Source organism: Clavelina lepadiformis, chromosome 2, assembly GCF_947623445.1.
Source record: "Clavelina lepadiformis chromosome 2, kaClaLepa1.1, whole genome shotgun sequence".
Taxonomy (NCBI): Eukaryota; Metazoa; Chordata; class Ascidiacea; order Aplousobranchia; family Clavelinidae; genus Clavelina; species Clavelina lepadiformis.
The window spans coordinates 9677195-9704276 of record NC_135241.1 but is presented as its reverse complement, the minus strand read 5'-3'; the positions used below and the strand labels follow the sequence as shown (position 1 = coordinate 9704276).

The following is a 27082-nucleotide window of genomic DNA, read 5'->3' as shown; positions in this document are numbered from 1 at the left end:
AATTCTTCATTTAGGCATTCGGTGCTAATGACTTGCAATAGCCACTAGACAGATAATTTTTCAAAAAAGCGAACAACCATTTAAGCTTGATAAGTTGCTAAAATCATCAACAAACAGAGCAGCTAAGTTGTTGTAGTTTCCTTTACCAAGGAACAGCAATTAAAAAATTAAGCACATTTCTGTACTGGACTTAATCTTGAAGAAATAATGGCAAATTTAAAACCAGAATATACCGAAAAAGACAAAGTGGAACTGTACCTTATACAAAATGGACCAGCTTTGTGTTGTTGTGATAACTTGAAGTTAAAACAAATACTTTTTCAATTAGCTTTATATCCTTGCATATTACTTATTAGAAAAACTGTTGAAAGAATGGAACCAATCCATTTGGAACCAAATCTAGAAGAGAAAAACCAACAACGCCTTCTTCAAAGCTTCTGGGTGATACCTTCAACCAATCAAAACACAAAATGTGCTGCTTCTTCCAAAGCAGACTTCGATGGTAAGCACCGCATGCAGGCTTATAAGTAAAATGACTAGTACTATGATATTGGTCGATTCTTCAGATACAAGGTTTGAATATTCCTACGATTGGACAGGCAGAGTATACTGATTCAATTGTTCACATAATGCGCAGTATGTAAGAAAACCTCTTTAATTATCACTTAACGAAGATATCTTGCTGAAGTCGTTCTTTTGTACATTGGTACTAGTTGCAATATTAACTAATGGCTGCATAATATATATGTTTCAAATTGATTTGGTTCGTTTGTTCATTATGTATGTGTATTGTGATTCTCAAATCTCAGCACTCCTAATTAAGAAATGATGTGAAGCTGTTTGTTAGATTTTGCACCTCACCTTGACATTTCAAGATATGAGCACCCAATAGCTATGTTCAAAAATTTCATATAAATTCCCAAGCGTTTGTGATATAGTAATTGTTAAAACAAAAGTTCAGAAATATCATCATTTTTAGATTAACTCTAGATATCAGAAATATTGTTATTGGCCTGAAGTTACCTTAAAAACATTTTATTTAGAATGTACGCCTGTGTCAGGAAAACGTGTACTTAGCAAATTTAACATTGCTTTTACCTTCAAATTCTGTCCATCAAATGGCAATGAACCACTAACAAGTGTGTAGAGTATTACGCCTAGTGACCAAACATCAACTTCAGGTCCATCATACTTCTTTCCCTGTAATACACAGACTAGAAAATAAAACTATTGCAACTGTTTGAGTGATAAAAACTGTAGTTAAAAAACCTATAAATCTTTAATGCTAAAATTTAGGACGCACTGAAATTTTTGCTTGCCAAATGGTGTCAGATACTGTTTCTGCAGAATTTTTTTGGTGATTTGGCCAAAACTAAATCAATACATGTAGGACTGTACCTCTTTGTTGACAAACTGATGCAACCGATTTTCACTTTCAATGACAGCTTTGCATTTTCCTTTAAATTCGCATTCACGCCCTTTTAAGCTCACTAATTTACCAAGCATATAAAAAATATATGCCGATGTAAAAAGAATAGAGTATCTTTTGTTTCTTATATTAATCTTTTATATTATAACATAACAGTATGAAATGGAGCGGAACATTTTTAACCTTATATCAGATATATCAGAAAAATGTTATTGTTAGTTAGTTGGAAAAATTTAAAGGTTGACTTATTAACTACAAAGTTCAAAGTGAAGTTACAAAGTATGAACTAAACATACCAGTACATAAAAAGCCTCTAGAAAAAATGTGTTGACAAGTATTTGCATTATACACTGACAGACATAGAGTGCTATTGTAAATCCAGTCTGTGCAGTTCTATGATAGTTTGTTAGACATAGTTAGTCCATGGAAAGTTGAGGGTTATGAACAAAACAAAAGTTTAATTCAAAATTTGGAATTCCTGCCCTAGTACAAGGTTAGCAGAAAAAGAAATAATATCATGAATATTTTACAGAGAGAACATTTATGAAGCAAAAACAACGTAATAAGAGCTTTGTAAAGTGTGTCCGATAAATTATCCTTGAAAACTTTGTATTTGTTACTCTTAGGTTTCATTTGCATAATCACATCTTTTGTAGTTGAAACCTATTTATCTGCAATTCCATTATCAGCAAACATGTGAAACGGATACATGTAAAAAAATACAAAAAGGAGTAATAAAAGATTAGCCGAAGCATATTATACGGCATCATGGCATTGTGCAAACAACGCATAGGACCAATTCCAAGCTCACACGAGGAAATAACGTAATAGAAAAAATGCTTGCCAACTGAAGGTACAGTGAAAACTCATTAACTTAACTTCACTTAACTTGAAATTTATGATAACTGAAAGCAACTTTTTGTTGAATTGCCTTTTAAAATACATGTAAACAAAAACATGTTCAAATATGAACAACGAATAAATTCTGGGTCAATCAATAAGTGTTTAAAGGAAAAATATATTTTGCATGAAAGTAGCAACATCAGTTTCTGGGTAAAAACAAAATCTCTGCAAAGGCAAATCGAATGAAAATAAATATTTGAAATAGTCAAAAAGTAGGCTCTGAAAACACCAATATGTAAATGTACAGTCCCAGTTTCACTAACGTGTCACGACAAAGGACATTTTTATTCAGTAAACAATAACTTTGAAATTGTTTAGTTAAGGTGTTAGATTATTCTAGAATCATCTAGGATAATCAATTTTAATTTTGTAAAGCCATTCATACAATGATTTTGAAACGCCAAATAACCCAACCGCATGATTTTCCATAGGTTATTGCTGAGAAGTAGTTGCAAGCAAGGAAATGTGATGAACAAAAAAGAAAGATGTAAAAAGGCCTATGGATCAAAACATTTTGGTCCATGCCCACCCTTAAATACACTGGTTAATGTAAACCAAATATTTGCAAATCAGCTCCCATCAAAACTTTGTTTCGTGATATATTTTTGAAAAATCGTTCTCTTTCGCAAACAATTTGTAAAATAACACTGTGATTTGCGCATAATAAAAATTATTTTTTGTTTTCCTACTAAGCAGTGCTGTCACATCGCTCGTGTCATATCGCTCACACAACGCTGTCGCATTGGCCTATAAGGCCAGCCCTGATGACATATATCCTATAACGTAAAACTAAATTTACACATATCGACTAAATTTAAACTTTTTATAAGAGCAGCATTTATGCATTGACACGACTGGCATATGTCCGTCGGCATATTGCTCGTCGGCAGAATTCGACCTTCATTTCGAACATTCCTCCCGGATTTGAAAACTTTTAAAATAGAAAACAGTTTTGTTGTGCGGTGATGATTCTCAACACAACATCATATACATACGTTATACAATATGACATCACATTATTGCTTGTCATATATCAAATAACTGCTTAAAGTTAGAACAGAATTTCCAACGTGTTTATAAAGGTCAGAAGAAATGTGGTAAAACATAATGTGACGACACTTATTATGCTACAAAGGCAAGTGCGAAGCTGGGTCCATGTTAAATTTTCAAGCTAATGCCCACGGGATTATCTTTGCCAAATTTCAAGGTAGTATTACCTTGCAAAGAAATATGTCACTTATTCCCCCCACTATTAATGAGTATACTATAGGATAGAAATGTCAAACAATAATTTTGTATTTTATGATTGACTTGACCTCGTAGCTCAAAAAATACATTGATACACACAACATAAATTAAATTTAACCAAGCTTCAGAAGTAAGAAAAGTTTGATAAGTTGACTTTAGGGAAGTATAATTTAAGAAAGCCTAGAAAACTATGGCTTAATAGACTGGTTAGATATTACTGCCTGCTGGTGCAACATACAATGCCATTTTCGCAATGTTAAAAAATTGCTTTTACATCAAAGAAAATTTAATCTCTTTTTCAAAAAGGATCTAAGAAAATATGTCTAAACTGATTCATTTACTAATCCACAGTAATGCTACATATAATGCCATTTTCACAATGTCTAAATAAGTTATAGAAGGTACGGTAGAATCTGCTTAACCTGACAACTGGCTGTACATGACCTTTTTGGTATAGTCCCAAATTTTTCCATGTAAAATTTTTCGTTCTACTTTTTCAATTTTTATCAGCTTATTTCGTAACTTTTTCATGTCAATTAAGCAACTTGAACGCGAGAAATGTGCTATGTATATATTCAATTCACATAATAACGGTCATTTTAATATAGCTGTTTAATGTTAATGAAATAAAACACGAATTCAATATTTTTTGTTATATTTTGTACCTAACTTCATCATTCCTGGTGTTGTTAAACGGTATTTTCGGTTATTGTGATGATTCGGATATTAAGAAAAAAATGGTCTGGTCCAAGGTGGTCATAATAAGCGGAGTCTACTGTATTATCAGAATCATACAGTAAAAGTCTTGAGATTTTCCAGGATTGTTCAAAACTTCAGTTTCTCAATAAACTAAACAATTCAGTATACTCCTTATAGAGCAACCATTAAAATATTATGGAACAGTATCTGACCTGAAATAACTCTGGAGCAGCATATGGTGGACTACCACAGAAAGTATCGAGCTTACGACCAGGTGTAAACTCATTGCTAAAGCCAAAATCAGCAATTTTGATGTTCATATCAGCATCCAATAGCAGATTTTCTGCCTGTAAGCGACAATATAAAGATAAATACTACTAATAAGGAATACTAAAAGCATTAAGCAAACATAGCCTAACATAGGTCTTTACATAAAAACAATAATGTAAGAAGCCAAGGAATCGATGAGGCAAAAAGGTTTTAATGGAAGAGATAAAGGTTTTGTTGTATTTAAAGTGACTGTTGCAAGCAAAAAAAAGTTAATAAGAAGTTGTCCATTACAAAAAGTAGATACAATTTTTTCTAAGTTACAGCACCTAATGTTGACTTGTTTTTCTAAAAATTTCATTTGAAAAACAATCCTAAAAGAAACCTAAATAAAAAATTTTATGATGTCACATGTGGGCATGACCTATAGTAACCTGAACTTGATTGCAAAAGCTGAATATTGTATTGATTTCTGTTAAACCTCGGCAGGATAATGTTGATTAAAATTCATACAATTGAGCAACAAGGATGATGTATGATATTTGTAGAGCTTAAATTGGGGAAATTTCTCACAATTCAGTCAATTGCTCTATCTACTGTAGAGATATATACTGAAATTTCAGCATGACAAATCAGGTGAAATGCCCAAGATTGATTTAATATTATTTGGCCGGATATATTTTTATTTATTTATTGTTGCTGCACATAATAGGAAGTCTAAGTACCTCTAAGTTTTCAACATATGTTGTATGGATTTAACTAATTGTGGGTTGTGCCGTACTAGTTGTTACTAGCAATTATATTATTAACGTAATTATTTTTAGGCAAGTTTCAAGTTGGCTTTGTCACTTTTTCATTGATGTTCGTGTGCATATTAGAAATAACTGGCTAGATTTTTCACCCCATCAGACAAAAAATAAAATAATTGATGATGATGTAATATAATGACTGCACATCATATTGACAGGATGCCGTCATGTTTATTTCATAAAAAATTAGAATCAACTTCTATGTCTTCATGAAAGTAATTTCGAAATATATTTCGTATATACTAGAATTTTGGTTGAGATTTTCACAACTGATTTTCACCTCAAAAAGCAGAGGTCCACCTATACACGGGACAAGCCAGAGTAAAACCTTAGTCCAGCTGACAGCACGGTGACTGACGCATACAAAGTAAGGAAAGCTCTCCGATAGTTTTTTCGGCAAATTCAACAATAGTTCTCTTAAACTTCGCTGTGAATTAATTGCGCTTACTGGCCGTTTTGTATAAATAACTTATAATAAATGTTTATGATACAAAAATTTTAGTTAGCGTCACTTATTGGTGAACTCTCATCTATCCTTGAAATTTTCTCGCGGTAAGTTGATGCCAATACTTAGGTGAACCACTGAATGGTATTTCCGGGAACAAGCTAGTCGAGTTATACACGAGAGATTAAAAATATCTCCGATTTTCGGCGAAAAAGTAGGGGTCGACCTATACTCGAGTATATACGGTATTCGGTTTTCCACGTGTTTGTGGTGATACATTAGATAGCTGCTAATATAGTCATGGAAAGATCTGTTATCAGTACATTGGCTCAGCACAGTGTTCTAAACCTTTTTTTTCTAGGATCCACTTTTGGCTTGAAAAAATTTTACGCAATAATTTTAAATTTTGGGTTAACTTGGGGCTGTGAGTGTTTATCAGTTTTCAAATGCCGCTGGGAAAAAGAAAAGTTTGGGATCCGATGCATCTGGTATAGTCCAACCAGTACAACTTGTATACTAAAGCCCATGTTCAGATACAGATATATAAAAAATCCTCCACGGGCTAAGCAATTGGATTGGTTACGGCAACAGTTCGGGTTTGAAAAGTTTACAAGATCGAAGCTAGCCGTAATAACACTTTGTAAAGATCTTCAAGTTTAATCAATCACTTTTTCAGTTATTTCTACATAAACAAAGGAACTAAATGAGGTGGAACTAGATAAAACATATTTCTCAACACACAATCACTTTAACAACTTAACCAATTACATAATAACACAACACAAACAAGAACAAGAACACAAAACAAATGCAAGTGAATTGATAATTGCATCTAGATATCGAGGTGGTTTATATCGCTGTTAAATTTGCAGAAAGGCTTTGCTCAGTTTGAAAGAATCTGATATGGTATACAGAGCTGGGTAACAACTCTTGTAAAAAGAGTGTCATTCGCATTTTCATTCTCCTATAAAGAAAACATCGCACTCAATTTGCTGCTCAAGCTACCGCTCCTTATAACAATTAAAAGATATTTTTACTCCAGTGTATTTTTGAAAGCTAATCGCATTTATATGCATTGTTAAATTTTTGTAGCTGTAACTGCAATTGCTTACTATTATTTGTTGTAATTGTTATTTTTCTGTTGGTCACAGCTGTCACAAATGATTTACAAACAAGTATAAGAGTGTTAAGAATATTCTTGATTTGTAAATGCCAACATTTAGCAATTTAATATTCTTCCCTTTCTAAGCATATATTTGTTAATGTATAAAAACAACGTCAATGTGAAGCAAATTACAACAATATGATGACAACTTGGTACATCAGTGTGAATCTCTCTATCACTGACCACTGTTAACAACTTAAAAAACAAAATGTTTACATCGAACTACCATCATATGGTTCTTATGTGCTTAGTGTTGTGTATAGTATATACTATATAGTGTTTATTTTTCGCTACTAACTTTCTGGAGTGAAAATTGAGCAAAAAATTAGTCTCAAAACAGTCATTTTTTAATTCACTACATAAAATTTTAGTCTTACAACAGTCTAAAAACTTCCAATTTTAAAAAAACTTGAGTCATTTGTATCCATTTCGTGCGTTTGTAGCATTGTTTGTGCATAAAAAGAGCAACAAGCAGATAAACCTCAAAAAGAAGTGAGCTCACTGCTCGTGATTCCTTTCTTACTTTAAAAAAAGAGCATTGATCTTGAGATTGCTTCTAAAAAAAAGTAGTACCCAATTCTGATCATGTCAAATAACAATACCTAAAATAAACTTGAAATACCTTTAGATCTCTATGTACAATATTCTTGCAATGTAGATATTCCACTGAAGATACAATCTGAAGAAATAAAAACAGTTAAATAACTAATATACATGTATTTCAGGAGAATTAAAATTGCAACAATAATAAATTTTAAAACCCGGTTAAAAATTACCTGAATGGCCTGAGCTGAAGTACTCAAACTAAGCACTAACGAGACTAAGACCTAAAATGTTCTGTTCCTGACCCTAATGCATTTATGCAAGTTTAATGGGTCAATGTGAAATTGTTGTAAAGTTTTTATAAATTCATACATAATTACATAAATTCATTAAATTAGCAGAATTTCCAACCAAAAATCAAAAATAATGTTTCATACCGAAATTGGCCAAAATCATTTTGACTAAAATGATCCAGGAACTGTATCATCGTACTGATGCAGTTAAGAATAAAGTGACATAATCCTTAAAAAACATTGTCTACGGGTCTCTTAGAGAAAAAAAACAGAATGGGTAGAGTCAAAATTCTCTTCAATTACCATTAAATTGCTAAAAGCAAACAAACTGCAAATGGTAATTGAAACCCCTAAATGTATTAATGCAATGCCCCCACAATGCAGCAAGAACTATAAATGTAACTATTTAGACCAGTGGTTCTTAACGTGGGCGCTATCGCCCCCCAGGGGGCGTTTTTGATTTTTAGAGGGGCGGAAATACTCAGGGGGCGCTATATTCAGAAGGTGTAACGATATTAACCTCACTGCAAATTAATAATAATGCGCATTGTCTGGTCTGATGCTTAATTGATTCGCAAAACGTAGTCAGTCAGTCTGTTAGTTAAACTTCTGCTTGGGCTAGTTTAGGGTGTAACGTCCAAATCAGCATTGTTGTTTATTCAAATTATATGATTTAGGACTAAGTGATAATGATTTATATGATTTGTGAACCGTTACCTGCTTGAAGTCATTAAAATGTGCTTTGTTGACGCCCATTTTCCTTCCGTTATATCTAGTTGTGCAATGTGCATCAGCTTTAATCCCAGCCAATTTTGTATATGTATTGCAGTTGTTAGCCTGACTTGTTTATGTGATTAATTGCAATATCCTCATCTTTGGGAAAAAATCAAATTATTACTGTTAGCATTTCCTTCATCATACCTGGTAGAGAAGGGATTCAGTTCGGTCTTGCAACTCTTAACTAAGCAGAGAAATAGATTGCAAATATGTAAAAGGGGTGATCTGAGACTCTTTTTATCAAATATTGAACCTGATATACTTAAGTTGGCAAGTTATCACCAGGCCCAAGGTAGTCATTAAATACATTTTTCCTGCTTTATTAATGTGTATTTTTGTGTATCAACCATTCTCTTATTATTTCTGTTTATTAAATAATACCGCTTCTCTCAAACACAAGGCAACCGGATTTGTGATTAAGCCGGTCTTTTCGCTAAACATTTATAATTTTTAACACAGCCCTTTCATTATGGTGGGCGGCAGACTATGGAAACCTCTGAAAAGGGGCGCTGGGGGAAAAAAGGTTAAGAACCACTGATTTAGACCATCAACTTATGAACAAACAGCACATAAAAGCTGTCTGTGCTAAGTTCTCAGCACAAAATAATCTTTTGAGATGCTTGAATTCATGGTTTATCATGGGGTATTGATACCACAACAAGCCGTGCAAGTCTATGTGTACAGTGCCCATGAAAATGCAGGACCAGTTTGGTGTAGCTGTGTACATACCACAAAGGCTGATGCTACCCTCAATGGCACCAAAAGGATAATTACTGAATGTTTAATCCCTACTGCCAGTAACTTCCTGCCGGTACAATCAGGTAAGGCTTCAGCTAGGCCGGGCAGCAAAAATATGACCAACCAGCTGGTTCGAAAAGCTGCATCTGATAAAAATCATCACCTCAAATTTCTTAATTTTTAGTGTCTCTTCTTAGCACTCTCTCTTGTTTACTCGTTAGTCTTAGTAAATCCAACTCAAGGAATTGGACCAACTTACAATTACACCAATTGCAAAAGGTTCCCTTGACTCACATCTGATGTGTAAAGACAGAGTGACTTTTGACAACCTTTACACTGCCTCACACTACAAGCAGTATGCTTCACAAGAGTGTTGGTGAACAGCAAACCTGCTCATAAGGCCTTCCTCTATTGCAAAGCATGGCATCCACCACTACCCTATCCTTTGACTTGAAACACAAATGTAAATCTCACAAAGCTTGTGAAAAAAACAGTCCAATGGTTGCAGCACCTGGATATACATGGACGTGGATGCACTGGTCATGAATAACATGTACGACTACCTTCTGCTGCCTTAAAAGCAAGAAGAAAAAAATAAATAACTGTAGAGTCCATGCCATTTTGAAAAAACCTAACAGTAAATGTTTTCAGTTAAGTGGAATTTTTGTAACAACCGCCTTTTGGCCAATCAAGATTACAAAACGTTGTTAATGCCATATTTTCCTGGGTGTTGCCTGTAGCATAAAAAAACAATACAACCTATAACATCAGCAAAAAAAATGTTTTGATCAGATATAGAGGCATACACGAAATAGAAAATCATGGCATATTAGTAAACTGAAATTTAAATACATAAAACGATGGTTACAAGAGTGTGCTAGCAAAAATATCTACCGTAGGTGTAGCTAAAGTCTGCCAAATCACTTGCACACCATGCAGTAACTGCTACTACTTCCATTATAAATTAGTATGCTAAATATTTTAAATATGAAGACAGTATATACAAATACACAATTTTAATGACTGACGCTTGGGTGGAGAAATTAGTACATCCAATATACTATTTGTGAAGTGCAGTCTGTGTTCATAACATACCTGTCTAAATTTCGCCCTTGCTTCTTTTTCTTTCATTTTTCCATGGGCAACCAAATAGTCAAACACTTCACCTAAACAAGCAAATTTTTTAAAAACTGATCAAAGTTCCTGCAAGATAGAATATGCTATCCATCAACACAATTGGTTTTGGTTGTTTGAAATATATTTTTGGAAAGTGAATTGATATTTTAGTTTGTGAAAATTATTTTAAAAACTTAGCCAAAACCAAGTGTTTTATTAGTTAAGAAGTATTTTAGATCTCTTTCACACTGATGTAGATTTCATGAGATAAATACTGACAAATGCAGTTAATTAGTGCTTAAATGCAAATTTTTTGCTGTTTCATACTGTTTTATACATAATACTGTTTCATTGCAAACAAATGTGAAGTTCAGAAAAAAATCATCTTCGGGTTAATCGCTTAAAACTGTTTATCTCAGCTGCTACATTGCATTCGCTTAATTCCACATTTTCTAAGCAAAATGATCAATAGAAAAGCGTACGCAGATCAATTGCCTTGCAAAGTGATTACTTCCCCAGTCACTGGACTCTTTGTTGCAGAAGATCGGACAAAATTGCAACGCTTTCTCATAATACAACATCAATGCTAAGTAACTAGTTTATAGTATGGCATAACAATCTTTATCTTCAGACTTGGGAGTCTTTATAAAGTCTGAGCTTGTCTTTGTGCAACTTCTGATGCAAACATATTTGTTCTTTATTTTTTTTAACCCAAATTGATACTGTTCATCCTGACCACTGAACAGGATGAACAGTATCAATTTGGGTCAGGATGAGCAACAGAAGCAACTGTTGTTCATATCCTGCTCAAAGGCATTATAACGTGCAACTAGGAATCGAACCTGGTTCGCATTTCTACAAGTCAGGCATTTAACCGCTTCGCCACCGAGCACACCATTTTACAGTAATTAACATTCTATGATGATAATGATGGCATACTTGCAAATCTTTGTGCTGAAGAGCATTGACGATCAACTCTGATAGATTTTTACATGTACAAGTTTAGTGTATGGGTGTAAGTTGTGTTCTTTTTCTTGAACAGTCTTTAGCGAAATAATGATGTAGCGTTTGGTAGCCGACATGAGCAACTGGAACCTTTTAGGAAGTGAAAACTGCGTTTAACTACATTCCTGCCAAAGGACTACTTAGGTCTTAGAATAAAGCGACCGCTTTAAAAAAAGCCAAAAATCAACCAAGTGAGACAACTCAAAATTTCGATAATAAATCAAGAGATTCATCTTAATCTTTTCATGAAGGATGTTAGTAAAATGATAGAATGTCAACTAAAAGCATTTTAAATACGTCAATGATTAATAATTAATTTTCAACAACACGTCAAATGGACTTAATTGTTTCATATATGTGAAAATTTCCTGCATTTTGCTATTTAAAGGATAGGGACATACTGTACGAATTGATTAATTATCTTTCGCAAGCTACTTCGGCCCATGAAAAAAAAATTTTTTTCACCAAAGTTTAGTCTACGTCTAGTCTGATATATTTTGGCACTTTTCTTTCTTTCATTTATTCATTGCCTGTACCGTTGCTATACGAAAAAGTCATCAATCTCTGGAAAGTTGATAGTCCTAGATATGTTAAATTCCGTAACGGCCCAAAGTTTCTATCTCACAATGAATCCAGTTTTTTGTTTATTATCACAAAAAAATCCATTTTTCTCAAACCTCAAAAAACGTTTTCTTATGACAGGTACCCAAAACCTGTGCTTCGATTTTTGTTTCAAATTGGAAATCTGAATTTAAACAAAACTTTCTAAAAATTTGTGTATATCGAAGGAAATGGAATCAAAACAATTTTGATACAGAAGTTCTAGCTATTGCCGTCACCACACCTGGGTGAGCGAGCATACCATCAATCAATTGTACATCAATTCATGACATACGAAAAGAGAAAGTGAATAGTCAAAATCAACTTTTTCTTTCTAGAATGCTGATGCTAAAGTACAGGAATGGGTAAACTTGTTCAACGAAAGAGTCACTTGCGGAAAAATACAAACACCAGTGAGCGGCAAAATCAGTAGTGTCAATATAAATATGGTAAATAATGCATGGACAATGAACTATAATGGATATTACTATTACTATTCTAGAAGAGCCACTAAAAACATGTCGGCGAGTCGCAGTTTGCCCACCTTTGCTATAGTAAATGTGACCAAAACATTATGTAATCTTGTGGCCCAGTAGTAGACTAATAGTGTTCAACAATGAAACATAATGTTTGAGATACCGCAGGGTTAAACAAACTTAATTGTTCAAGACATACTATACTAATTTTATCAGTCAATTGAAAACTGTCATTTAATGTGACACTAAAATTTAAAAATAATGAAACAGACGTAAGAATATAATACGAGCTGACTGATGTAATATTGCCTCATGGTTTTGGTCGCTATCCATTTCACCAACATGTACACTGCTTAATTCAAGCACTTACAAATTTTAGCCTTATACTCTTGCCTGCAAGGTGTAAAATTGCAGTAGCAAACATTGTTGCAGATTTTTTGAATAGTTCATTACGTGGTTAAACAGCTGATAGTTGTTTAGATAGCAATTCCATATGCAGTTAAACTTTGTAAAAAAATTATTTTACTTGTTAAGGAATACCGACAGTGAGACAATGTAATACAAAACATACATACAGTACACCTACATAATACACAACACAGCTATTAAAATGAATGCTAATTTCATGAAACAAGGGTACATTTGCCCGGCCAAGAACATCGTTAAATGACAGGGCTGATTAAACTAAACATAATCGAAGTGGTTTTGTCCTTTCAATAGAACTAATATACACGTATATTGTATTCAAATAAAAACTAAATTATATACTTGAGTAACCAAGAATGAAGAGTGATGTTATATGTTTAAAGACTAGTGCCAAAATAAACTTGGGGTGTACTTATCCTTAATCAAGCATGGGCAGGAAAATTAATGCAAATATTACCCAAACATGGTCTCATGAATCTATATTTTTGTTACAAATCACGAAAATGTGTTACGTCCAATATCTCAAAAAGTAGAACCAAATCACTAAAAAAAGTGCATTTTTGGATTCTACTCCCCAAATTCACCCTAAAAACGATCTAACATGTTGTGCCCTTTGAAAAAAGAATTTTTGTTGGCCTGTCTTCACCTTCATTTTTACTTCACCTGAAAAAGGTGCAACAGATTTATTTATCATGGCTATTACCCAAAAAGAAATAGGTCTAAAAATAAATATGTTAAAGTATTTTTGTAAGAAACTGTTAACTTCAGTTAAAAGTTTCAATCTAGTGGTAGCTTACTAACCAGAACTTTAACAAACCTTACTTTCTTCTATTTCAGCTGTAGGCTTATGTTAATGTCCAAAAGCTAATTTAAATATTTTGTATCATTGCAAGTTCATTTTTCTAAACTCACTGCAGTTGGATTTAATTTACTATGGGCTTGGAGACGTTCTTGCGATGTGGCTTTTCAGAGCTCTGCAAATACCACGCGATAGTTTTCGACTGAAACAGGATAGATATAATTTGGACGGCTGTTGTTTGTTTACTTGAGCATCGCTATACTGATCAACAGCCAATTTTGAACGGAGATGCGATTAGGGGATTCTTGAAGGGTTTTTGACGCGGATTCAAAAAATGCCCTTATTTTGTTTCTAGCACTTTGCGAGATATTGCATTTAAAATTTTTAGTTGTTATGCTATAATAGCCTATTCTAGGGAGAATATTTTGCCAACCTTTTGCAAAATAAGTGGTATATTGAGCAGTTAATTCCACATGTAGATAGTGCTTATAGCACTGCAGCAGAAATTTTCAAATAAGCTGTTTCGTTTTCACAATGTCTGTTAATGGCAGATTTTAATTAAATATTGTAGTAACGTATACTGTTCAATAGATTTGTTTGTGCCATATTTTGATCGACTGCTATTCTGTCTTTGTTATGTCAAGAAATTGCAAGAACAATCCCGATCTGTTTTGTTATATTTGTGGCAATTTTTTAATCAAAGGCAAGCAACGAAGTATCACTTCAGATATCAAAAAGATGTACAAGTTGTACTTTGGCTGCTCATTAGGAGACCAAGACAAAAAGTGGGTATCACATCAACTATGTACAGCTTGTTCAACTGGTGCAACAACAGCCGTGCTACAGGTTTTTGTTTTTTATGAAATTCCTGGGTTTGTTCGTTATGCCAACCTACCACTTCTAGCACAATGGTATTTCTGTTCATGTCTTATTACTATGTCAATTTTTTCTGCCTATGGATCGCTGTGAGCATGTTCTTTACTCTACTATACGTCCTACTTTTAGTTGTGTGAAGAATACAGCAAAAAAGTAATGACATGATTCAATTTTTTAAACGCATTATTCAATCATTATCCATTATTCAATTATTATTTGTTGTTCAACTTATTTGCATCAAAAAAACGAAACAGTTCTAACAAAATGAGCAGCAAACGATTTCTGAATACACTTCTATTTGACAAATAATTAAGAACGCTGAAATTTTGAACCCTGCAGTACAGTATCTCGCATATCATTTTTCCGGACCCTCTTCCCGTTTGGCACTCGCTCTTCTGTTTAAATTCTTTGAATGCGACATCCCACAAGGTTATTTTCGATCATTATGTTTGGTGTCTGTACAAATTTAACTTCCAGTTACTTTTAGTGCTCATATTTAGTCATTTTTGCTTGTATTTACTAAATTACTGATATATATTGATCGACCGAAAGTACAGTTAATATACTTTTCATTTTGGGCGCAGAAGACAATATAGTATTACACCAGACATGGGATTTTTTCTTAAAAACATTTCCAACAAAAGGTTAAATCACTTTATGACTCAAACTGTATTAATTTAAAACATGCACACAGACATTACATTCAAAACAATTGCATTCTGGCGAAAGCAACTGCGATCTATCCATTAAGAACTTAGATAAAGTTTGTCTGTTCGTTCTTTTAACATATTTAAAATAAAAACGCGATTAAGCCATTTCTGAGACATGGTCGTATACAAATAAGTTTCAGACAACGTAAGGTACTGAAAGATCGTTTTGTTTCACAGGCGGTACATAGTAATCAAAGATAAAAGCGTAGCAAAGGTCAGAACATTTGGAAATTAATTTTTATAGCGTGCATCGGACTTAAAAAACTCACAACAGTCATTCACAGAAAGTAGCTCGAATAACTTTGCCTCAGCAACTATTCTAAGCTGTTACATATCAAGATTAAGATGGTTTGTGTCCAGATCGTTGTCGTACAGCTCTGGTTGTAGAAATGCATTTCTGGTTGTAGAAATGTCAAATCATCCTTTTCTTCAGTGCAGAGCAGTATTCCTGCAAAACTTTCATGTAGAGTGAAGCATAGTACTCTTTCGCAGAAGCATTTTCTTTCTGCTGTAACACAAAGCTTCTCTAACTTGATCACAGAGGTAAACTTTGCAATTGAAGTCCCAAGTCTCTTGATTCTGATTCACATTTTTCAAAAAACTGCTCCGCACGCTGTTCGTATTCAAAACCAGACAAGATAATAAGCAGATTTTTGCTAATATTGCAAAAATGGCCTACAGTCATGCCGCAATGTTGGACTTTAACATGAATAGGCACTACATGTATCAGAAGAAATTGTACAACTTGCAGAATGAAATAGGTTGAAAACTTCTCCATAGAGTAGAGATGAGCATTTGCATTACTATGGGTGGAACTGTCACTTGAGGAATCGTTTGACAAACTCGCCAAATAATCCATAACGCTTTGATACTGAGAAAGGAATGAAACTAGAGCAGGAAGCCGTAAAGCCTACCTTGTGGGACACAACGGATGGAGATATTTAAATGAGCTGCAGTCGCTAAAAAAAGTATTTTTCTTTTTTCATTAAAGGAGCCTCATCTGCACACATGGTAGTTGATACGATTATGCAGTAAATCCATTGCAGCCCTAATTCTTCAACTAAAGTTGCTGTTATGAAATCTGATATTTCTGTTCCTGTTATGTGTGCAACGGAATTTCTCTGCAGAATAAGAAGCTTTCATGTATTCTTATGCTTGCAATATGTCTGACTTTTGCAAGCAGCAAGGCATTACCTTTAACATCTTTTAACTTTCTAACTGTATTGCAAATACAGTACTTTCATTATGTATTTTAGTTCTGTACCTTTTTCAGCAGCATCATTACCTAGTTAAATAAAAAATGCAAGGGCTACAGCAGACAGTGTAATAACAGAACAAATGTACACACTTCTCATAGCCAATTAGACGTAAGGATAAAAAGTTCACGTCAGGTATTCGCAAATATTGATTATAACTAATGTGTTGAACGAACTCTGACAATAATAAATCAACAAAATAGGAGCAACTTACAATGCATGATGGATGTGAATGGTGCTTTTCTGTCAAAGGCACTTTGTGGTCTGTACAAGTGAGCTATGAAATTGAAAAATTAAGGAGATTGCATATTTGGCATCATTTTATTATTTTAGCTCAAACCAAGCATTGGTAGACTGGTCTTAGACGGGTCACAGTAATAATCGTTACCTGGTGGTTAGCTGCCATAGTCGCTAATTGTCAAGTCAAATTGTCAATTGCAAGCAAAACTACTACTTATTTTTAAGAGGTGCAATGAAACATGTTTAAACCAGCAAAATATATACATATATGTGGATTTAGGTGATTACTGATTAGATACACTTTCAGTTTTTAAAACACAGGGCAATTATTGTATGCCATAACAAATATTCATTGCGCATTGATATAACATGCAACAGTTAAAATCAACATTGACCAAATTTAATAATTAGTTAAATATATGAAGTTTAATTTTGAAAAGTTTTGGTGTAATGAAAATATCTTTGTTAACTCGCCTCATTTTATCTTAATTATTTCTTGTGTTTTGTTTCTGCTTCGGGCAAGTGTGTTTTTTTGTTGTTGTAGACTACGACTACTTCACAGTTTGCATTGTGACAAACGAACATCTTTTGAGCTGTGAGGTTATGCTGCTTTGCTTATCCTTATTCTATTATTTCAGATGAATGATTTTACGTTTAATAAAGCTAAGTATAACAGCATCATTTAGTACATTTGGTAAAATGAGCCTTCAGTGCACATTCTTCTTGTGAAATCATTGATTTTAACTTTTTAGAAGTTAATGTGTTTTATAACCATAAAACTTCTATGCAACTCATACACCAAACCTCACACTTGCATGCCAAAGTAAGCAATTGGTTAACTATGCATTTCACCATCAATTGAAAATGTAAAAAATTCGAGGATTGCAAATAGAATCAATACTGTGAGCAAGACTAGAGTAAAGAGAGATCTACAAAACTTACCACCGTTTGCATACTCCATGACAAGGAGCAGCTGTTTGCTGTTTTCAATTACTTCATACAGTTTTACTGCAAAAAACAAACCATTTATGAATATTTAAAAGCATTAAGTATTTAGTTATTATATTAATATATGAGTTGAATTGTTATCTACAGATAAAAGGTTTTATCAAACTTTTATTTAGATTCTATATACAGTTCCAGAAATAAAACATGGTGCAGTGTGACAAAATCATTCAACAAGTGGCATACAACATTATTTTTCTCTGGCGGATTCAGCAAATGCACCTGATGATTAATCAACAAGAATAATTCTCATCATACCTATATCAGCATATCTCAGATATGTTTTAGACTGATGTCACAATGCATTATTGGCTCACAATTACCCACGTCCTTGAAAGCAAAAACGTTCGCATTGCTGCTTACAAATTATGTAAATTATAGAGAGTTTATATTTGCTGTGTATTAATAAACAAAATTCTGCAAGTAGGAAGCTTCCTTTTATTAACTAGCTATTATGTCAAGAAAGGCAATCTGAGGAATAATCTCAAATCACTAAAACTCTGAAACTTTTTTAAGCACTGAGGGCTATTTATATAGATCTATTTTTGAACTAAGGAAGCACTACAGAAAAAACAAAAAATATTTCCAGAGCCTCATTTACAAAAATTAGGAATTTTTCATCCAGTTGTAAGGTAAGTTTACTGTTTTGTAGGGACTTATGTTTTTAAGTAAAAAAACACCCAAGCCTTGCTGCGCTGTTAAATGCACCAACTGACGGGATTTTGAGGATTATCTAGTTCAGTAATTTTCAAATTTGTTTTGCTCAAGCCACAACACACAAAAATCAAACTTCAAATGTAACACGCTCGGATGTCAATTAAATCACTTTCTATCTACCATAACTAGACAAAATATAGCTATACATAAATAACTCATTATCTGTTCAACTTAACTTGCAAACGAGTACAAGAAATAAGTATTTTAGTAACAGAACAACTTATTCAACAATAACAAGTATGAATAGTGCGATGTACGTGCTTGTTTTCAAGCAAATTTTCTTGATGAAATGGCGGTTAAGCAAACTCTTCCTAAATCGATTTTAGCTGAAATCCCTCTTTGCTCTTTATCTGTGATAAAGACAAAAAAGCGGACTCACACAGGTAAGTTGTGGAAAAGGATTTGAGAAGTTTGTTGCGAGATCTCTGGGTATTACAGTTGTACAATTAGTTGAAAATTGTAGATGTCCGTTTGTTTGTGTTTCAGCTGAAATGTACAATGTGTCCTGCAAGCTGTTTTTGTGCTTTCTATATTCTTTTGCCTGTATTAATCAAGACAGACCAATTTAAGGGAGTTCTCACCCAGTTATGCTAAAAACTATCCAGATCTGGAGAGTAAGGTTCAAACCTTTGCTTGAGCATTTATAAATGATTGTTCATGTTCTTCTTCAAAATATCTCAGTTTCCCAGCAATCGAAGCAGTTTCTGTAAAGCGAACATTTGAAACACACCTCCTGCGCTGTTTGTTTGCCACAACTAAGTTCAATTGAACGTTTAGTAATAGTCATCAGCCTTCCTGTTTCATTCCTGCCTTGCATTTAGGTGTTCAGTTCGTTTAAATGCTCAAAAATATTAGTCAAGCAAGGAAGTTTTTCCTATCAATATAAGGGTGTCATAAAACACCTCTTTTTGCTTAACTCAGGCCTCGATCAACTATCAGAATTGAGCATGTCCTTCAATAAGCAAAACCAGATATTCAAGGCAGGATATGGCTGCAACTAAATAATTAATTTAATTAAGGAATTCCCAACGTCCAGAGTATGGAAAGTAAAACTGAATATGGCTAAAAGAATGCCAACTACCACGCAAAGCAAATGCACCTCACACTTCAGTGGATTGAGACATAAAGGAGTTTGAGGCATTATTCACAAAAAATGGTTAGCAGAAATGAAATTCATGACTTTGACATAATTCTTCTTCATGATTTAACTAATGTCTTTCTCTGAAAAAATGCAAAGTTTTATGTTTTGCACCCATTTATTTGCGCAGTAGTTGAAACAATCTTGAGTTTAAAGGTCGCAAGTTGATGAAATTCACCATTTTTACTGATGTATGAAATACTTGTTTAAGATTTTCAGGTAAGGTCATTGCAACTAGCGGATTACGATGCAAAAATGGATTATTTTTCTTTTTTCGTTAAAGGAGCCTCATCTACCAAACATGGTACTTGGTACGCTTGTGCTTTCTGAGCTGTGTATAACTGTTGTGTGGGCTGGAATATCTCTGCAGAATTAGAAGCTATCATGTATTGTAATGCCTTCAAAAACTCTGACGTTCGCAAGCGGCTGGGCATTACCTTTAATACCTATCTAACTGCATTGCAAAAACTGTATATTCATTGTGCATGTAAACAGTAAGCCTCCAAAAAATTGTGAAATATGAACACGTCTATGTCAGAAATATATATGCAGAATAATTTACAAATTTGGTTTTGTTCCAGTAAGAGTTTGTTTTTCTTTACAATGTTTATTAGTACTTGTATAAAGTTATTGTTACCAACAGGGTTTATTTATGCATATCATCAGTAAATTGAAAACAAGCCTGTGAGGAGTTTAATTGTCATTCCTATCAATCATCCCTGGCCCAATGGAATAATTGCCTCACTTTTTGCCACCATCCAATACATCACTACATGCCGTCGCATAATTAGACCTTCTCGGGTTTTGGCCTGGTGCAAGAACAAGCATGTTTCAAGAAAAAATGTATTTATGCAAAGTTTCAAATAGTAAAGCTTTTGCAATAGTACTTTTGCAAATCAAAAGTTAGTGTTAACGCACATTGTGCATTATCCCTAAATTAATCATGCACAACAACAGCTTATAGAAATGAAAGCAAAACTTCATGAAACACGAGACTCACTGACTTATAAGGCGTACTTGCCTCATGTTCGTTGTGATGTATTAAATTAAAACATATTTGTTTCTGCCAAGCAAACGAGTAACTGACCAGTGACTACATATAAAAATTCGATAATGATTTGTAGTGAGTATGCAACTAATGGTATAGTGAGTATGCTGTTAGTAACAATGTGAAAGGTATAATGTTTCTTTAGCATAAAGGTGTATGGAAAAAAGGGTTTTCTATTCTACTACGCCAAATTTATTTCAAGCCTTTATAGATGCATATTTACGCATGAAAAATACAATGCCGCCATTGCAATAAGTTGTTCAAATTGTCTGAATAATTCTATCAAAGCAGTAGGTTTAAGTTTGTGTATTGTTTTCACTATTAACTGAATAAAGCCTTGGTCTTAGTACAATACTTTGAATTTTGTTCCTGTGTTGATCTTATTCCTGGGACAGTGGGACATGTAACAATATATAACAATATTTTATCTATAATGGCCTTATGTAACATTTTACTTCATAACGGTCATAATTCATGAATTACAGCAAGTCAATTCTCCAAGTGGCATTTGTATATCTATTCATTCTATTGGCATCACTGATTGCAATTTTCATACCACCCAAAGTATGGATAGTGGTGGCAATAGGGTTGGATTATCCGGATAACGGTTAACCGATTAACCGCAGTTTTTTTTTCTATCTGATATCCGGATATAATTCTGCCGGTTAACCGGCTAAAAGAGTATCGTTGGTAATGCGTTTTACACTTTTTAGTAAGTTTGAACATTCTTTGTTACGTAGAGGCTGACTCCCGCTGAGCGCAATTAAACCTTTGTTCACACTTCCATTGTCTTATAGGCTACTTTCAACTACGGTACTCGTAAAATGCACGAGTGAAATTTACTATCACGTCACAAAGAAAGCATAATGATTAATGAATGATTCTTTTAATAGAAGACTGTATTCTCATGGCAAGGTAAAGTCTGTGAAGTGTCAGTTGAAAAGCTTTGACTACAACCTAGTTTGAAGTGACTAAATTTAAGAGATGGAATTTAAACGTTTCAAAAGTGATAATCCAGTTTGGGGCTACTTTCTATGATGGTGTTGCGTTGGCGTGGCGCGAAGGAGGGCGTTGCAGAAGCAGTGAACATTAAATTTGCGTGATTTTTCTCGTATTCGCTCGTACTGCGCGTGTACGTAGATCTACAATAAAACTGTGTAATGATTTTACAATCCATTTTTCATGCACACCTCGTGAAATCGATTGTCTCACTTAGCAGTTATTATCTGGTTAACCGGTTAGATAAATTCCAAATATACGGATATATCCGTTATCCGGATAGTAAAAATTATTGATATCCGAACTAACCCTAGGTGGCAACTGTTTAGTTGTTTTTTTCTGAAGCAGTGTTGCCCTGTGGCGAAAAAGTGCTTTCTCCAGTTGACCGTGGTTACAAATGTATTATTGTGTGCAGAACAATGTATGCAGTATAGGAAAGGTAATCACACAATCAGCAAAATATGCGATCATGCAATTGAAGACTGGAAATGGGGAAAAAATGATTGTTTTAGAGTCAAAGGCCAATAGCCAAGACTAAACTCAGTGAGCGATAAGTTGGCGTCTACTTTTATCAGTAAAATTACACCAAATTAGTTTTTTAGGCTATGTTTACTTTATGCAACAGATGCCTTTTACATATTCAAAAGCGTTTTAACCATAGACTACCTATTTCTTTTCACCTGCACAAAAAATGTTTTATTCATATTTAATCCCAAATGCCAGGCATCATGTATAGCAGTGGTCGGCAAATGTGGGCCTTCAATCAAAACATAATGGGCCGCATATTGTATCCTGTAATCAAGTAAATGTGGGCTAAGTGATAGTTTCTGTGATTTTTTCTACTAGCCTCATTAACTTGGAGCACCAACAATCTCCACTTCTAGATGTTTTTTTTTCATCTTATGTAAAGGTTAACTACAGCTATACCAGCAAACATCGGGAAAACACAACCAGTAACTTCCCACTCACATAGCAAGCCTATTTTTATTTATAACCCTACTCTTTTACTATCCTACCACTTATTTTTACCAATTGTGAGTTGGACAATAGTTGAATAACTCACAGTGAGCGTTTGAAGGATATCTAAGTCACATTTCAGTCAGTGAACAGTTATATACAAAGGTTCAAGCTTTATTTTATCAGTAACGATGAAATGATAATTTCCAACCAAATGTGAAAGCTGAACCTAAATTTCATATCTCATAACTAACACGTTAAATTTAGGGCAGTCAGCTGGTGGGATTTCAATCCACACTTACACAAACTAATGTACGTTTTAGTTTCAAGGCCACAATACAGATTAACATTAGTGATGCGAGTGTATTTTCATTTGTTTGCTTGTTCATTCACTGTCTGTTAATCGCAGGAGAGCGTATATTGCTAAAACCTGTAGAAAGCTCGTAAATAGATTAAAAGTTAATTGAAGTTATCCTAATAGCTTCAACATATAACGTCTGCTGCGAAAAAGAGAAAAACACATTGAAATTACTAGTTAGCTAGTAATATTTACTGCATTAGGCTAAGTATGTTTCACATGTGATGTTGAGCCTTCATTTACTAATGAAGTTATAATTTGGGCCATAGTAATATAAGCTTGCCGACCACTGATGTATAGGGTAATTTCACGCCGTTTCAACTAATGTTTTGCAAATTGTCAGGTCACCCTGTCAGATTTTGGTAATATTTTATTAATTGGTTGAGAATGTGTTAACCACATATATTTTGGACTTTTTGAGATATAGGTATTTGAACATAAGGTTGAAGCATTTAGGGGATATATACCATATTTTTCCTTCATGTTTTACAAGCCATATATCTCAGACATTCTCTATGGTATGACTTGCTTCCTTAGACATAAAGTAAAAAGTTAATGTGCTTTCAAAAAATTACTAAAAATATTTAAAATAACATGGTACTAACACACACCTCACTAGGGTTGGGAATTCCGGGGTTTTTACCCTACACACTTTTCGGGATTAACAAAGTAAAAAGTGTACACGTATAATCAAAACAAAGCATGTTTATTTATTTATTTATTGTAATACTGACGCAAAAACAGTAGTGCATTAAGACGATTTCTAATTCTATTGCCAACTAACCAAGGGCAGAGAACGCACATTCGGCCTCAACTGACATAGGTTTGATGATTGTCAATGCTCCATACAGTTTTTAGTTACATTACGTTAGCTCCACATGTTAGTTTTGCATAAAGAAAAATTTCGCTAGATTTCGGACATTCTCTGTGAACTTACATCTTCAAAATTAGATATTTTGATTAAAATTTGCTAGGACTCATTCAGAACCACTAGCAAGCATATGAATACAGTTTGTCTAAAACCTCATGCACAAGGCCCAAGCCCGCGCGATGAAAGCGATTGTTCGGCCATTGTCACCCAATAGGTTGCATAACAATACTTTGTGCCAAACCTAAGTGGCTAGCTACTGTAAAACTGTTTTAAACAAATTTAATCTCCATTATCAAGCAATATTAAACTGATAAAATGTTTATTCAGAATTCCTGGGATTTCAAGACAAAAAATCCCGGGATTGGGATTGAAAAAAAATGGCTAAAATCCTGGAGAAATGGGATAGGGATTTCCCGGGGTCCCAACCCTACTCCTCACTATAATTGAGCAATGTGTGTTTTAACTAATGGACCGTTCATAACTGTTAAACATGAAGGGTTTGCCCAACTCTATTCCTATTGTACTAAATGCTATCGATAACAATGGCACATAAAACAACCTTAACCTTGTGCTTATTTGCCGCATAAGTTATAAATATTTCTAACTTTATTAAGATTGATAAACACTCTTGCGGTTGGAAAAAAAACAACGCTAGTACTTACCAATACATACTAAATAAATTGCCAAAAAGTTAGTTAGTGTCATTAGTTAGTAAGAAATTAATTTCCATATGAAAATAGAAGGATAATTTTACTCCAGTGCTTCAAGCTGGTCGAAGTTAACAATTATAATTCAAGTCTTCAAAGTTTTAATAATTATAATTATTTACCAATATTGGGATGATCCAAATGCTTCATAATTCTTACTTCTCGGAACAACTGAAAGTCATAATATATAGCTTAGTTTGTGAATTGTGTAGAATGTATTGGTATATATTTCATAAAGTATCAGAAAATACCTTTTGTAAACTACTTGGGTTGAGCTGTTTTTTGTCTATTATCTTTATCGCAACCTGCATAAAAATTAAATAGTAAGCAAAAATAAATTTACAGAATACTAAATAGAAAAACAATGCGCAATTGTGCATGAAAAAACATCTGCTGAAACATCAAACCTGGCAGGGTATTTGAAATGCACAATAATATGCAATATCACCCATTTCAAAAAAGTCAATAATTATCACTAACCAAATCATTCTACAGTACTCTGACCGTCGTGGTGAGCGGACATGCTTCTATTGGTGCTCTACTGTAAGGCTTCAGCTTGAATTGCTACAGGTAGCACTGAAGTTAAGTACAGCTGCAAGCCTAGTCTGTTTTCTTTTTTTGCTTCTTTTAAATTATTGCCAGTTTGAATAAGTTGGCGATACATAGACTTTTTGAAGATCTACTCTAACAGCAGTGGCGGATCCAGAGGTGGTGTCAAGTTGTCTAGACACCCCCCTTTGTATGGTTATTGTTTTGTTTACGTTGAGTTTGACAAAGGGTGATCTGCAGCTCACTTAACTATGCTTTAAAGAAAGACTAAAATCACTACTATAATATTTGCGTGCCAAAGTATCACCAAAATCACGTTTTGAAATTTTGTGTTAAATGCATATAAAAAAGCATGATTCCCTTTCACATGTTGGACCCGATTTTCAACGCTTCTGTTAGATATTGCACTGATTTTTCAACCACACAGTAACACCGAATTCCGATGAATTAAATTGTTGATTTTGATGAAGATGAATTTTCCGTCATCGAGGAAAATGTGGACAGCCGCTTTTTTGAGCATGGTGTGTGTACTCGCATTGCGTGTTTTTTAAAACCATTGATATTAGTAAAGGCACGCGAACAAAACACTAAGGAAAACATTTATTGCACAATCATGTAAAATACTTGGCGATTGTTATTTGTTTAATGTTTTTCTGCATCCTCTCTTGCAAATCTTTTTCAAAGCGAAAATATGTATCCATGAAAACTGTAATTGTCGCCGAATTGTATCGAGTGCACCGTGTTATGATGAACAGACGAAAACTTCTTTTTTGTTTTTAAAATTAGTCACACCTGCAATTGCGATATCCTAAATTTTTTAGAAACTGTTTTCTTTTCAGGTTCTTCAATAACAAGTATCTTGTCTGAAAACGATAAATCTTTTCGCTTTGGTTGCTTGCTTGGCCCTGCTTTCATCATTTGAAGATACAGTACAAAAATCTGTGGTGTTTAACAAATGAAAATAAAACAAATGCACAATTGGCGGCTTCATTTCAAGAGTTTGCAGCACACACATTGTATTGCGTGTTTAAAATTTACAATTGTTTCTTTCACTTGAATCTAGCGATTGAGGTTTCGGTTAATCGAATAAATAGCTTTCATTTCTATTCAATTAACTAGATTATGCAATACACCGGTATGCGATAAACAACTGAAATACTTTTTTAAGAAATGGCTGGCTATGGTTTGGGACTTACAATCATGCGATAAAATGGATTATGCAATTAACCGAATTCGTCTGTACTGTCGACATACGATATGACAGCATAATGGTAATTCACGATATCACTGTTAACTATTGGCAAGTTAAAAACATTTCGTTCGGCACAACTCGGTGTAACTACCCACAAGTGTAGTACTGTATTGAATATCTGCAGAAATGACATACAGTAAGCAAAGTTCTCTCATTATCTATTAAAATCTGCGAATATGCGATACTTCGCAGTTAAATTTAGTAGACGACCCATCGCAATTGGCAAAGCCTATAGGGTTTTAGGCTAACAACATTGAGCATATACAGTATTGGCTTACCGATTACATTATCGTGGTCTTATTGAACAAAATTTCTCACTTTAAGTATGAAAAACTTCAACGCAGAATATGAGCTTTAAACAGACGCAATTACCATTCTCAATTTGATGCGATAAAGCGGTATCCTACGCTCATGTTGTTATGTTTGTAGTTATGTTTCCGTCAACATAAAAGCCCTCTGGGTTTGGAAACTTTGGTGGTTGGCATCGTGCTAACCATCCATATTTAAATAGCAACACTGGAATTAACCACTTGCGAGTTTGCTACAAAGTCGGTCACATTGGGGAATTCCCCGAAATGAAATCATTAAAAGTGACAACCCCCTTAAAAATTTTCTAAATCCGCCCCTGATCTGACATAAAAAAAATTTCGACAGGAATAGA

At 33.9% G+C, this 27082-nt stretch overlaps 1 protein-coding gene across 4 annotated transcripts in view; it reads right to left on the bottom strand.

Moving 5' to 3' along the window:
- Nucleotides 1-27082, bottom strand: part of LOC143446488 (MAP/microtubule affinity-regulating kinase 3-like) — a 52308-nt gene that overhangs the window by 13393 nt on the left and 11833 nt on the right. For all 4 annotated transcript variants that reach the window (XM_076946138.1, XM_076946133.1, XM_076946135.1 and 1 more), the window contains exons 3-9: nucleotides 24872-24925; nucleotides 24743-24791; nucleotides 17763-17828; nucleotides 10412-10482; nucleotides 7588-7644; nucleotides 4492-4626; nucleotides 1099-1200 (exon numbers count right to left, since the gene is read on the bottom strand). In XM_076946138.1, coding sequence (XP_076802253.1) covers nucleotides 1099-1200; nucleotides 4492-4626; nucleotides 7588-7644; nucleotides 10412-10482; nucleotides 17763-17828; nucleotides 24743-24791; nucleotides 24872-24925 — 534 coding nt within the window. The remainder of the gene's footprint in view (nucleotides 1-1098; nucleotides 1201-4491; nucleotides 4627-7587; nucleotides 7645-10411; nucleotides 10483-17762; nucleotides 17829-24742; nucleotides 24792-24871; nucleotides 24926-27082) is intronic.